General features: G+C 58.2%; 3 protein-coding genes across 7 annotated transcripts; 2 read left to right on the top strand and 1 right to left on the bottom strand.

Annotated features, from left to right (window-relative positions):
• Window positions 1-1,341: 1,341 nt before the first annotated feature.
• On the bottom strand, window positions 1,342-4,437 carry FGF21 (fibroblast growth factor 21). The gene is made up of 3 exons (XM_008684516.2): window positions 3,430-4,437; window positions 3,130-3,233; window positions 1,342-2,367 (listed from the first exon to the last, which is right to left on the bottom strand). The coding sequence occupies exons 1-3, from the start codon at window positions 3,662-3,664 to the stop codon at window positions 2,077-2,079; spliced, it is 630 nt and encodes a 209-aa protein (XP_008682738.1). The 5' UTR covers window positions 3,665-4,437; the 3' UTR covers window positions 1,342-2,076.
• A 797-nt stretch (window positions 4,438-5,234) lies between these two features.
• FUT1 (fucosyltransferase 1 (H blood group)) lies at window positions 5,235-8,799 on the top strand. Of its 2 annotated transcripts, none has more exons than XM_040634269.1 (3): window positions 5,235-5,414; window positions 5,636-5,798; window positions 6,590-8,799. In XM_040634269.1, exons 2-3 carry the CDS (start codon window positions 5,663-5,665, stop codon window positions 7,435-7,437), a joined length of 984 nt encoding a protein of 327 aa, XP_040490203.1. In that variant the 5' UTR covers window positions 5,235-5,414; window positions 5,636-5,662; the 3' UTR covers window positions 7,438-8,799. The 2 variants fall into 2 exon arrangements, with proteins under 2 accessions (XP_040490203.1, XP_008682736.2); XM_008684514.2 differs by having other exon boundaries at window positions 5,238-5,414; window positions 6,350-8,799.
• A 711-nt stretch (window positions 8,800-9,510) lies between these two features.
• On the top strand, window positions 9,511-13,442 carry IZUMO1 (izumo sperm-egg fusion 1). Of its 4 annotated transcripts, none has more exons than XM_008684513.2 (9): window positions 9,511-10,241; window positions 10,656-10,730; window positions 11,102-11,188; window positions 11,432-11,452; window positions 11,799-11,879; window positions 11,999-12,099; window positions 12,365-12,518; window positions 12,796-12,985; window positions 13,253-13,442. In XM_008684513.2, the coding sequence occupies exons 1-9, from the start codon at window positions 10,007-10,009 to the stop codon at window positions 13,419-13,421; spliced, it is 1,113 nt and encodes a 370-aa protein (XP_008682735.1). In that variant the 5' UTR covers window positions 9,511-10,006; the 3' UTR covers window positions 13,422-13,442. The 4 variants fall into 4 exon arrangements, with proteins under 4 accessions (XP_008682735.1, XP_040490206.1, XP_040490205.1 ...); XM_040634272.1 differs by having other exon boundaries at window positions 12,796-13,006; XM_040634270.1 differs by having other exon boundaries at window positions 9,525-10,241; window positions 12,823-12,985.
• Window positions 13,443-13,477: the final 35 nt, after the last annotated feature.

The raw sequence follows: 13,477 nt of genomic DNA, 5'->3' as shown, positions 1-13,477 counted from the left end.
CACACATACTTACAGGTGAGCACGACCAGATGAGGGTAGGAAACTGCCAAGGTGTGTGCTGAGTTCCATGACAACCCCAGGAAATTCATGTTCCCCTGAAACCCGTGAACGTGGCCTTATTTGGAAATAGGGTCTTTGTAGATGTAATCAAATTAAGATGAGGTCATCCTGGATTAGACTAGGTCCTAAATCTGATATGACTGGTGTCCTTATAAGAGGGCAATTTAGACACAGACACACACAGACACTTGAGGAAAAGGCCATATAAAGATGGAGACAGAGACTGGAGGACAGAGATTGGAGTGACGTGTCTATTAGCCAAGGGATGCCAAAGATTGCCAGCGACCGCCAGAAGCTGGGAGGAAGCAAAGAAGGCTCCTCCCTGAGAACAAATCTCTGTTGTTTTAAGCCACTCAGTCTATGGTACCTTGTTATGGCAGCCCCGGGGAAAATAATATGCTCCCCATTCCACCGGGAATATTCTGGGGCCGGGAATATGCATTTCTAGCAAGTTCCCAGGCGGTGCTGAGGCTGCTGGCCTCCCTACAGCATCTCAAGCATAGAACACCAGGTTCCAGTCAGCCAAAGAGCCCACAAAGGGCACCCCCAGCCCCTCGAGCTGACACTGGAGTCTAGAATCTCTACCAATAAATTCACCTACTGGGATCCCTTCCCAGACTGGCTCCCCAGGTCACTGCCAATTTCAAGGGCGAGGTCCTGCTGTTCTTTTGGTGCCCTTCGCAGCTCCTCACTGACCATTCTTTGCACCTCACCTTTTGGAAGCTGCCAGAATTGAGTCTAGAAGCAGTGAGAGGTGACGGGGCAGATCTCGATGGAGATCTTTCTTGAGGCAAATGGACCCCTCTGACGAAGAGCCTACATCTCTGGCGAAGTTACCCCCAGGGATGAAACCACTCTTTCCGGTGAGTTTTGTGGCATCTCGGCTCTTGCTTCCCATGACAACGCTTTCCCCCGCCTGAGCCAGCCTCATGCCATCAGAGTGGAAAACCGTCCTTCCAGAGGACGCAGACTGTCATCTCCTCTGGGCATTGAATCCCGCCTGTGACCTGCCAGGACCCACACTGGTATCCTCCTTCCACTGAGATGTTCCTCTCATTTGAACGTGGGAATTAAAATGAAGGGCCCAAGACCACAGCTCTGGAGAGGCTGCAGTGGTCAGTCAGACACCCGGGACCCAGAGGGCGCTGACCATGAACCCCGAGGAGGTCTCATCTGTAACTCCGTCCTCCTGTCTTTCCTAACCAGGAAATAACCCGAGGAGCAGTGTGGAAATCTAGATTGCAGGAAGGAAGGGAGAATGGGCAGCTCACTCACTGGGACTGGAGTCTGTGACAGTCCTTACACTCCTGAGTCCATAAGCACCTGGATGGATGCATTAGATCCTCAAGGGCTCTTCCTGAGAACCAGAACTCCCAGTCTCCTCCAGTCCTTCCCTCAGACCAGAGTTCCATGATCCTCTTCCCCTGTTCTCCTGGGACCCGGGTGTCCAGATGGCCAGCTCTCTGATCCCTCAGGACCCAAGAGTCCCATCTGGCACCAATTATACCCCTAGGATCCAAGAGTCCCTGCCGCAGCCCTGAGGACCCAGATGTCATCCCATTCCTCGTGCTAAGTGGACCCAGAAAACTACATCTCCCATGAGGCTGTAGGTCTGCAGTGTCATGGTTTAAATGGCCCCTGTTATTGAGGTACCTCAGAAAAATAGTTCCACAACACAAGCATGAAGTTGGAGGGGGTGAAAGGTTAACAAGCCTTCTCCTATCAAAGGGCAAGGATAGTCCAGAGTCCCTGGGGACACCAAAGCAGAGCAGAAAACTGAGGCCCAGAGGGCAGCTGGGACCTTCCCACAGCCTCCTGGCGATGGGGGGGCCGGGGTTCTTGGGGTCGATGGGAGACAAGGAAGCGGATCCCGTATCCTCCCTCAAACACTCACACAGGTTCACTCGGATCCTCCTCTCAGATTCTTTATTATCCCAAGTAAGAAAAATAAAAAAATAAATAAGATAAATAACCCAATAAATAAAGAGGAGACCCCATAATAAACAGCCTGTGGCTTCAGGAAGCGTAGCTGGGACTTCGGCCCTGCGAAGGCCCCACCATGCTCAGGGGGTCCGAGGAGCCCACGTCGGGAGGCTCGGGGCCCAGGATCCCTGGGGGGTCCGGGGGGACCGGAAGCAGGCCTGGCAGGGGCAGGAAGCGGGCAGGCCCCCGGGGCGCCAAGTCCCGGTATGGAGAGTTGTGGGCGGGCAGGCGAAGTGGGAGGCCGAGGGTCTCGGAGTGGTAGATGTTGTACCCATCCTCCAGAAGCAGTTCCCGGAAGCTGCAGGCTACGGGGTCGAAGTGGAGCTGAGGGGACGAGAAGAGGGATCAGAGATAGGGGATTCCTGCACACCGTTCTGCTGCAGGACCCAGGCGTACAGCACCCCAGCACCCGCCCCTCTCAGACCCAGGGGTCCAGGGCCCCAGCTCTCTCTTCTTTCAGACCACAGAGTGCTCTCTTCCAACAGGATACAGGAGTCCAGACACTCCAAGGGAGCTGGGGGAGCCCCTCCTCCCTCAGATCCAGAGTCCAGGGCCCCAGCCCTCTCCTCTGGGACACAAACAGAAGCAGGCTCCTCCTTCACCCCTGGGCCGTCCTGCAAGGCCCACCTCCCCGTCCCCACTTCACAGAGAGGAATACTCCAGCGCAGGGACCAGTCGAGTCTCTCTGAGTCCAGACAGGGGAGTCTGGCTTCCACCCAGGGGTCATGGTCACTTTACAGGCCATGGGTCCTCAGAGCAACCCTGAGCCCAGCAGGAACAGGACATGTAGGAGCCCATGTGGCCACCAGGGGTTCGGAGTCACAAGACTCAGCCTCTCAGGCCACTCTGTCATTCACAGGCCTCGTGACTCGCACCTGGCCTGTCCCTGTGTAAGCCTCAGTTTCCTCGTCTTATAAACATTGACAAGGTCAGCTCCCACATGCAGGGGTGCTGGCCTGATGGGGGCACGTGGAGAGCACAGGACCAAGCCTGGCCCAGGCCCCAGGTGCCAGACCTGGTACCCCAGATGGGCGAAGATGACAGGAGGAAGGGTGGGGCACAAGGAGGGGGACCCCGGAAACTCACCGATCCGTACAGTGTCCCATCTGGGCCCTGGCACAGGAACCTAGATGTTTTCACTCCCAGGATTTGAATGACCCCCGGTTTCAGGGCTTTCAGCTCCAAGAGACCTGAGGGGAGAAAGTGGTCGGGGACTCAGAGGGCCCCTGCCCAGGCCCCTCTCTCTTAGACCCGGGAATCCAGGCCCCCAAGCCCTCCTCCCTCAGACCCAGGACTGCCGTGCCTCAGTGTTCTCCTTCCTCAGACCCAGGGGTCCGGGCCTCCGGCCCCTCCTCCCTCAGACCAGGCCCTGGTCTACACACTCACTTTCTGGGCTGCGGCGGGCAGCCCCCACCACTGTGCCATCAGCCCTGATCTCTAGGTGGGCCTCTGTCTCCTGGGCATCGTCCGTGTACAGGTACCGCTGTCGAACTTGGCCTCCGAATTGGAGGAGGGGGCTGGAGTCAGGGATAGGGTGTGCCTGGCAAGCTTCCAGCAAAAGGACAGCCAGCACAGGGACCCACAGCCCCAGCTGCTCGGACCTGGCCTCATCCCAGCCCATCAATGGCTCACGTCCTCAGGCGAGATCTGGGGTCTGGGGTTTGACGAGCGCAATGGTATAGATTCTGTTTCAGAGCCTGGCTGTCTGGGTGAGCAGATCCACGGACCACTGTTTAGCCTGAACGCCTGGGTCCTCTTGCACGTGGATTCCCAGCTGAACAGAATACGCAGGTCTCTTCGAATGGATGCAGGAGCTCCAAAATTTATATCCAGACAGACCCGCCCAATCACCTTCCCCACACCTGACCCATGCTATTTGACCCACTTGGCAGGAGCTAGGATTCCACGGTGGCCAGATCTGGCTGAACGGATGATGCAATAGGGGGGTCCTTCCAGACTCCCGAGTCTGAGGAATCACGGGGACAGGGGTCTGATGAACTGGGTGACAGGGGCTGGGGGCCGGGACCCCCAGAGTCTGAGGAAGGGAAGGGCTGCGGGCATGCCTGGAAATCTGCCTCCTTGGCTGACAAGGCAGACTGTGTCCCGTAACGGGAATTTCTGCATGCCACCTGAATTTCTAGGTTTCTGGGGGTCACGGGCTGACGTTCCTTGATCATCAGGAAGACAGAGAATGCCACATGACCGAGGGATCCCCTGCAGGGAGAGGCATCCTGACCTCAACCTCGCCAACCCCAGCCCAGACGCCCCACCTGCACCAAACGTCCCAGCCTTTCTCTCCTCCCTGATGCAATCCTGGAATTTCTTTCACCAGAGAAGCTACCCCAGGCCCAGAAAGGTGCTTTCAAACTAGCTTGGGGCAGGGGGGAGGGCGAGAGTCTCTGACTCAGGGCTGGTAGCCAAGCCAGGCTCCGGAGGGGGAAATGAGAGGCAAGAGCCCAAAGGGAATGAGGGGGTGGGTAGGTTCCTGGAAACTAAAGGTACAGAGGCTGGCCACCTGGGTCAGCGCGAGGAGGGCACTGGAGGCCTGAACTTTTCCCACGGAGGAGGGGGCTGGGGTTGGAAGCCCTGGGTCTGAGGAAGGAGAGGCCTGGGGGCCGGACCCCTGGGTCTGGAGACGTTTATGTCAAATCTCTGGAGAGTGACGTCAGCTTCCTGGGTTTGATTTATAGAACGACCACGGTCACCCTGCTCCGGCCGGGGTGGGGGTGGCTGTGGGCAGGGCCACCCTGACGATGGTTCCAACTTCAGGTGTGCAGCAGAGCCAAGCCTTTGAACCCCAACCTGGGGCCCCAGCCTCGGCGGGAGGCTGGGAAGAGAAACTGGCTTCCACTCCCGCCTGTTCCGTCCCGTGCTCGGGGGAGAGGCTGCCTCAGGGAGGCGCCGGGCTAGAAAGGAGCTGTCATGCGCCAGGTCCTCCACTCCCTCCGTAGGAGAGGCTGGGGGCCGCGACTCTGGAATTTGCAGACGCACGGTGCGAACCTGGGAGATCAGCGGCCCTCGGTGTGCACGGGGACACCTACGGGCCGGAGGCTCCCACGTCTGGGACCCTGAGAGCTGGAAGAGGTCTTCCATCCGCTCCAGGAGCAGCCTGGCGAACAGGTTCCTCACCCCCACCGGGAGGGCGAGGCGGAGGGCGGAGAATCTTCCTCCCCGCCCGGGCCTGGTGTCCAGGGGCCGTCCCTAGCGGCCGGGGCGTGGCCGGACTCCGCGCATCCAGGTACCCCGGGCAGACTGTGAGCCCGGGCTCCGGGGAAGGGGCAGAAGTCGATGGACCCGAACACCTGGGTCCAGCATTGCGTCTGGGCGCTAGAAGTCCACGTCCACCGAAGGATGCGGCTGCTGGAGGCCAGGTAGGCCGGCCCCGGAGAGCCCTGTGGCTGGCCGAGGCCGACGAGGAGGGGCCTGGGCGCAGGTCCCCGGGTCTGGGGAGGGCAGGGGGCGGGGGCTCCCACCCTAGCCTGGGGCGCCAGGACGGGGGCGGGGCTCCGCCTCGGACCTACCTGCCTAGCCCGGGAGGGGCGGAGGCTGCGAGCCTCGGAACCGCGCCCATCTCCTTCCTCTCCTCCCCGAGCCCTTGGAGCCAGTCGGGGGAAGAGGCATGGAGGGGAGGGCTGTCGAGCCTTGGGACCTGGAGTTCGGGGTTCCGGGGGCGGCCGGATGTGGGCTGCACTTGCGGACGGCGCGCTCCAGCCTCGCCAAGCCGACTGCGGATCCGCAGTCCGCCAGGAGCTCAGGTGAGTGGGACTTGCAGATGCCTGGGACCCAGGAACCGGGGCCTTCAGTCCGGGGAGGCGCACCCCCAACCTCTCCCCCTTAGGACCCCGGGAGTGTCCACCCCACCCGAAACTCCTGCTCTTCCAGCAACCAAGATCCCTCATCCAGTCTGGGCCTCCAGCCTCCCTTGTTCTGCTTGGCCTGTCTCCTCCATGGTGGAGGCTGCCCACCTCCTCCCCAACCCCCACCCCCATCTGAGAAAGGAGTTGGTGGAAATTTGCCCAACTTCAGTGGGCCTTAAGGGCCTGGGGAGCCAGATTCCAAGATGCAGAGATGAGATGCTGGGTGCTAGACCGTTGCTATTTTGGAAAGCACAATTTCCCATCCCCATCCCCTGAAATTCCAAGCTCACCCCCCNCCCGCTTCTCCTCCATCAGATCCAGGGCCCTGATCCCCCTTCCCTCGGACCCAGGAGTCCAAATTCTTAGTATCCTCCTCCTGTCCAGCCTCCACTCCCTGACATTCATCCTCGGGCTCTGAGCACCTGCTAACTCACCTTTCCCCCGTGCAGGCATGTGGGCCCCCAGCCGACGGCAGCTCTGTCTGACCTTCCTGCTAGTCTGTGTTCTTTCAGCCATCTTCCTCCTCCACATCCAACAAGACCTCTTTCACAGTGCCCTAGACCTGACTGCCCTGTGTCCAGACCGCCGCCTCCTGTCACCCCCCGTGGCCATCTTCTGCCTGTCAGGCTCGCCGGTGGCCGCCAACACCTCCTCCTTTCCCTGTCTCAAGCCCCCTGCCTCCCTCTCAGGAATCTGGACTATCCACCCAGATGGCCGCTTCGGTAACCAGATGGGGCAGTACGCCACCCTGCTGGCCCTGGCCCAGCTCAACGGTCGCCAGGCGTTCATCTTTCCCGCCATGCACGCCACCCTGGCCCCCGTGTTCCGCATCACCCTGCCGGTGCTGGCCCCCGAGGTGGACGGCCGCACGCTGTGGCGGGAGCTGCAGCTGCATGACTGGATGTCGGAGGACTACACCCACTTGGAGGACGCCTTTCTGAAGCTCACGGGCTTCCCCTGCTCCTGGACCTTCTTCCACCACCTCCGCGCCCAGATCCGTCGGGAGTTCACCTTGCATGAGCACCTGCGGCAGGAGGCCCAGGGTCTACTGAGCCAGCTCCGCCTGCGCCGCACGGGGGACCGCCCTCGCACCTTTGTGGGCGTGCACGTGCGCCGGGGAGACTACCTGCAAGTCATGCCCCATCGCTGGAAGGGTGTGGTGGGCGATCGCGCTTACCTCCAGCAGGCTATGGACTGGTTCCGGGCCCGGCATGAAGCCCCCGTCTTCGTGGTCGTCAGCAACGGCATGGCCTGGTGTAGGGAGAACATTGACGCCTCCCGGGGGGATGTGATCTTTGCTGGCGACGGGCAGGAAGGCTCGCCAGGGAAGGACTTTGCGCTGCTTATGCAGTGTAACCACACCATCATGACCATTGGGACCTTTGGCTTCTGGGCCGCCTACCTGGCCGGTGGAGACACTGTCTACCTGGCCAACTTCACCCTGCCTGACTCCAACTTCCTTAAGATCTTTAAGCCCGAGGCCGCCTTCCTGCCCGAGTGGGTGGGCATTAATGCGGACTTGTCTGCACTCCAGTAGCTGGCGGGGCCTTGAGCAGCAGGGAGACTTTCTGGAATCTCTCATCAGTCTGGGACCAGCATTTATGCATCTCCAGAGGCCTGGCAACTTCTGGAGAAGCTTGTGGTGGTAGTCCTGCAGCAGGCGGGCCCCCATTTCTAGAGGAATTCTAGCTGGCTAGACCTGGAGAGAAAGGAGGGCTTTCCGTAGCTGTCGGACATTCTAGAACCAGCAGAAGATCTTTTCCTGTTGGTTGGCAATGCCCAGAGAGGTTCATGTCAGTTCTAGAAGGCCATGCCTACCTGCTCTTCCCAGCCCGTATCCAGAGTACTTCTAGATGGCCGCACTCCAAGAATGGGCAACTCCCCCTTCTAATGTTGCCCCTCGTCTTTTCTAGAAGAGAGGTTCAGTCCCCAGGACGGAAGGAATTTGTGGGTATTCTAGAGCAAGCACGCACCAACTCCTCTTCTGTGTTTCGGGAGTCGTTCTAGAGAGGGTCAGTTCTAGTGCCTGTGAAGAATCCTGCAGGGCTTTTCCAGAGGGGATGGGTTCTGGAATTCCACCAGAATGTCAGGAAGGTACAATCCGAAGCTCAATGCCTCAGCCACTGCCAGAAAGATTGGTGGAAGACAAACTATCTGTAGCTGTGAGCAGCCCTGAGATCTGCCCGACCTCTCAGCCCCTGAAAAAAAAAGAAAGACCAAGACTCAATTTGAGCAGATGGGCGAAACCATGGGAGGTGGGGGAGGTGCGGAAGTGCAGCAGCTTCTGGAGCAAAGTTTTCCAGAAATGTAGGAACGCTTTTTTTTTTTTCTTAGCTCAAAAACTGCCAAAGACAAGCACCCCACAAGGTGGCTCTGAGTTAAGGTCGCCTTGCCCAATTACGGAAGTTTCCGCCTTCCGCCTCTGCCGTTGGGCTGCGGTGGGGTGGGGGGGATGGGATCGATTTTCTGGAATTCAGCCAGCATGAATGTTTCTTTGGGCTTGCAGAAAGCGGCTGGCATTGTGTCCTTTGCCAGCCCGGTCTGCCCCCTCCCCTACCCTCCCCGATTTCACAGAACCACTAAATCTGGCTTCCGGTGTGAAAGGATCTGAGGGTATGCAGACCCCGGGCTGTCCTCAAACCCAGACAGAAAGGACCACAGGGTCTGGTCAAGGAGGATGGGATTCTGGACTCAGATTTCAGGAACGCCTTGAGGCTTTTTGAAGGGGGTGAAGGTGGCTAGCTAGCTTTATTACAGACAACTCTGATCGCATCTCCTATCTGTCCAGAAGAATGCAGACCCCCTTTTCAGTCTTCTCAGGGAGTTTTGAGGGATCATTCCCTATTCAGCTGCCACAGGTCGGGGAGCGGAGGTATGAATTAAAGGTCCACATCGCCAACTCCTGTCTCTGCAGGATTTTTGGATTCCTCTCTCTCTCTCTCTCTGTGTGTGTGTGTGTGTGTGTGTGTGTGTGTGTGTGTGTGAGTGTGAGGAAAGGTTTGGAACTACCAGGGACTCTTATTCGTGTCTAGGGGTATTGTCCTGCTCAGATCTGGCAGCCTCTTGTTCTCAGAGTTGTGTGAGTCGTGCTGCTTGTTTTTTCTGGTGGCCTGTTTAAATGATGCAGAAAAGGAGACCCGTAGAGCCCCAGTTTCTCAGTATTGGCTCTAGGCTTCTTTCCTCTGGAACCTTGGCATCAATCCCCTCTGGGCTGGGGAGAGAAGGTGGAGGAGGGAGTGAGCAAATGTGTAACTCTGGAACTACATTTCCCATATAGCCATCTCAGGCTGGCCAGGGAGAGGCCCCAGGGCCTCCTGGGAGTCGTAGTCCTAGGGCTGGAAAGGGCCATTCCCCTCATCTTCGTGGCTGGACCCCAGGTTTCCAAAAGGCCACGTGCACCTGGCCGGAAGCCTGGGTCTGGGGGCTCAGGAACGGGCGGAAGATGAAGGTCAGAAGCCCTCTCCTTGGCTTTAGAAGCCGGAGGGGACAAGATACTTTCCTTTCGGCAGACGCTGGGAAAGTTCTACTCGGGAAAGACGGCCGCCTCTGTGATATCATGGAACGGTAGGCGGAGTCTCCCTTTGTTGCGGTCGGATCAGACTCAGTGTCGGGCTTGTGGGCGGGGCCGAGAAAACTCCCAGGGAGTATCTTTTGGGGAGCTGGCGCCCCACGTGGGAAGCTAGAAAGGGGAAGCTGTGGGAATTCCTCGTAGACCGGGGCGAACGGTGACCGTGACTCCAGTCAAAAAGCTCTCCATATCACGCGACCGACCTCACTCTGGCCCCCGACAAAATCCTTAATTTTAGTCGTGGGAAAATAGTGGAGTGGAAGGACGTGGCCTGCTCATCCTCTCTAAAAGCCCTCAGCCTGGATTCGGCTCTTCAGCGGACCCTAGTATTTTAGGGTACAACATTCAAGGTCAAGGTCGGGCAGCGGCTGTTTAGGGCGCATCGGGTCTCCGGACTCCTCGGTTTCCTAACCGAGAAGTGTGCGCCCTGCAAATTGGGGGTCTTAGTCTCGGGGAAGGGCTTCTCTCCACTTAGCGTGAACGTTTGGGGTGAAAGACCCTCCCCGGGGTTCTGCGCGGACTGAGCGCTCCGGCCGCAATGGGTCCGCAACTAGCCCTCCTGATGGCGGCGCTGGCCGGCTGCCTGCTTCCTGCCGGGGGCTGTCTCATATGTGCTACAAGGGTCACAGAGGCGCTAAAATTCTTGGAGCTGGATTACCTGCCTGGCCACCTGGCGCTCGAGCGTCGCCAAGGCTTGATGCAAAGGATAAAACAAGCCGTGGTGGATTTCAAGGAACTGCCAATTGACGAGGATTCCTATATGGGGGTTGTCGGTGAGGGCAGGGAAGAGCGTGGAAATCTTGAGTCCTGGGAGAGGAGGGGTCTGTGGCTGGGATTGCTGGGTGCGGGGCCGGGGGTGGAGGAGGGGGAAAGGGAGGGCAGGGCTGGAGGCAGAGTCTACTGGGTTCGGGACTGGAGAAGGCTGGAATGCAGATTCTGGGCCTTACCCAAGCACTGTGTTCCCCACCCCTTAGCCTGCAATTGTATGTAAAACAACAACAACAACAACAAAACACTACAATTTCCAGAAGGCAACGGGGCGGACTAGCCGTTTACCAGCCCTCTCATTACCCAGTAGCCTCATGGGTATTGTAGTTTCTAAGGCCAGGTGAGCCAAAGAGGCAGTAAGGCTTGGAATCTGGAGTTCTGTCTCCCCCTCCCCGCATCCCCACCTCCCACCCCTCCAGATGAGCCAACACTGGAAAAGGCAGCCTGGAGTTTTGTGAAGGATCTGACCCGTATCACAGAGAGTAATGTAAGAGGTAAATGCACAGAGGGGCCAGGGGAGGGGCTCCAGAATCTTCCAGAGAACTGATGGTTGTTGAGTGGCTCTGGAGCCAAACTGCCTAGGTTCCAATTCCGGCTCTGTCATCTCCTAGCCGTGTGGTCTTGAGTGAGGGATTTCGCAGCTTTGTTGTTTCTAAAACGAAGATCCGAACAGTGCCTTCATGCCAGCTGTCCCTTAGCTCAGTGGCCAGCATTATGTTAAGTGGTCATTCAGTTTCATTGTCCCTCCCTGAGTGCCTCCCAAAGTGGACTGCCAGGCTCTTCCAACAGAAGCAGACTTCCTGTATGTCACTCCTGGGGTGGGTGAGAGAGGGGAAGCACTCTGTGTCACCCTGCTCCTTCCCAGGTGAGCTGCTCGTGAAGGAGCTGTACTGGATGTTGCACCTGCAGAAGGATATCTTTGCCCGCTTTGCAGCTCGGTTCCAAAAAGAGGGTGAGGGAAGATGGGAGTCCGTCAGAGACCACAGCCCCTTTCTCCAACGGTCCCAGGGCCCCTGTCCCCAGCACCCTGCTTCTCCAAGTCCAGCCCCTCAGCTCTCCCAACTCCATCCTCCCTTGGACCCAGGGATCCAGGCACCTGGGTCCTTTCTCCCTCCCACCCTCTTCCCTTGCCCCTTCTCATCTCCTTTAATTTCTACATCTGATGATAATTTTTTCTTTCTTTCTTCTGAGGCAGCTTTTTGTCCCAACAAATGTGGTGAGTCCGGATTATGGGAGCTGGGCCTCTATCCCTCATGGTCGCCCCGTTCATACCCAGCCGTTCTCCTCCCCCTTTGGGTCTGGGTGTTTCTTCATTCTCCACGTCTGAGAGGTTCCACATTCCTTCTGCACTGCGGACTTACTGGGGGGCGCCTCATATTCTCTTTGCACTCTTAACGGAGCCTGGTTCCATCCCTCTTCCTGCGGGGCTGTCTTCTACCCCCGCCTCTTGGGCTGACCTCCAAGGGATTGGGCGCCAGACCCCGCCTCAGCCCTTGGCCCTGCCCTCTCCTTTTATAGCTTCGCCTCTCGGGGCAAATACAGCGTTGATCCTGCCCCTTCAGGTATGATGTTGCAGAGTCTGATCTGGTGCAATACCTGCCAGAAGCAGGTCCACACCTGTCGCAAGAGCTCTGATTGCGGGGGTGAGAGAGCTGGGGCCCGCGGGAGGGGGGTCGGCGCAAGAGGGGCGGAGCTAGAGGAGAGACTGAAGGAAGGGCCCGGAACTTTGAAGCAGCAGCCCACCGAAACCCCTTATCCCCAGTGCGCGAAGTCACGGTCCACGAAATGGAAGACTTGAGGCTGAACTGTGAGCTCAGCTGGCATCGACTCTCTCAAGGCCTGGCCAATTACAACTTTTTCAGGGTGGGGCCCTCTAAGTCCTGTAACCCTTGAATCCCAAGTCCATTAGGCTTGTGTGAGCCCCCTGATCCCTGTATCCACAGGTTTGCACCCACAATTCCTATGACCTACCAGGTTTGGCTTCTACTGATCCCCGGGGACCCCATGTCCTGACCGGTATACCCTGGACTCCCATCTCCCCCACTGAGGCCCCGTGATGATCTCACCCCTGTACAACCCCAAACCCTGAATTCCCCAGGCCTCTGTGACCCCTTGAGCTTGGGTCTAGGTTTGGGGGACAAAGGCTGAGACCTTGCTGTACACGGGGAATGATCACACCCTGACCAAGCCCGCGGTGACTGCAGAGGATGCCGGTGTCTACCGCTGCAGTTTGGACACTGTGCGCTCCGGCCCAGCCACGATCATCCATTTTCACGTCAGAGGTTAGTGCTGGGGAGTTGACAGTAGTGTGGGATTCCGGGTCCTGGGGGTGGAGGCAGTCAGTTTCAGGGGCGTGGTCTGCGGGGCTTAACTTCCTGTTGGGGTGTGGTTTCAGGCCACGAGGGTGTGGCTTCGTGCCCAGGGTGTGGCCCTCCCACCACAATGGCAGAGCTTCACGCACTTAGCGGCGTGATTCTCTCCTGCAAGGCCTGGGTCTTGGGGCGGGCTGGAGTGGAGCGGGCTTGCATCGGCCAGGGTGAGACCTTCGTGTCCTCCCAGGACTGCTCCTTCCCTCTCCTCTGTCAGTGTTGCCCAGAAGGCTCTTTCAAGATATACCGTCAGCTGGGGAGGCCTCAGGCGTCCATCCTACACCGACACAGTGTCCGAAGTCCGAGAACGTGCTGAGAGGCCGTCTGATAGGACTGCTCATCTGGGGCTTTGTGGTGCTGATAATCGGCTTTGCGACCGCGTGAGCCGCCCACTGAAGAAGGCAGGGCTTGGAGCAAGGGGCGGGATTTCCAACTTCTAGTGCAGGAGGGGGTCTGGGAGCTAGGGAAATACTGAGAGCTGTACTTCCGTTGGGGATGGGGCTTAGAAAACAGGGTGGGGCTTACCTAGGTGGGCTAAGCTTGGGTCACTGCTAGAATTAGATCGAATATAGGGAGGCTGGGAGGGGTGTCCCTCACTCAGTTAGGACCTGATCTGGTTCCGCTATTGGCACCCCACCCTCCCCCAGGATACTTTGCTTTCGACCTGAGAAGGTGATCAATTCCATCAAGTCCTGGTTCAACAAGAATGAGCCTGCCAAGGAGCCTGTCCAGGAGCCCGCCAAGGAGCCTGCCAAGGAGCCCGCCAAGCCTCCCCATGTTCCAAAGGAAAAAGCCACACGATCAGGGCTCAGATAAAGATTTATCTGGTTGTCTAAATATCTGACTCATTCCTCCGGTCTGATCCTAACTTT

Source organism: Ursus maritimus, unplaced genomic scaffold, assembly GCF_017311325.1.
Source record: "Ursus maritimus isolate PB19 unplaced genomic scaffold, ASM1731132v1 scaffold_19, whole genome shotgun sequence".
Taxonomy (NCBI): Eukaryota; Metazoa; Chordata; class Mammalia; order Carnivora; family Ursidae; genus Ursus; species Ursus maritimus.
This window is presented reverse-complemented; position numbering and strand designations above follow the sequence as displayed.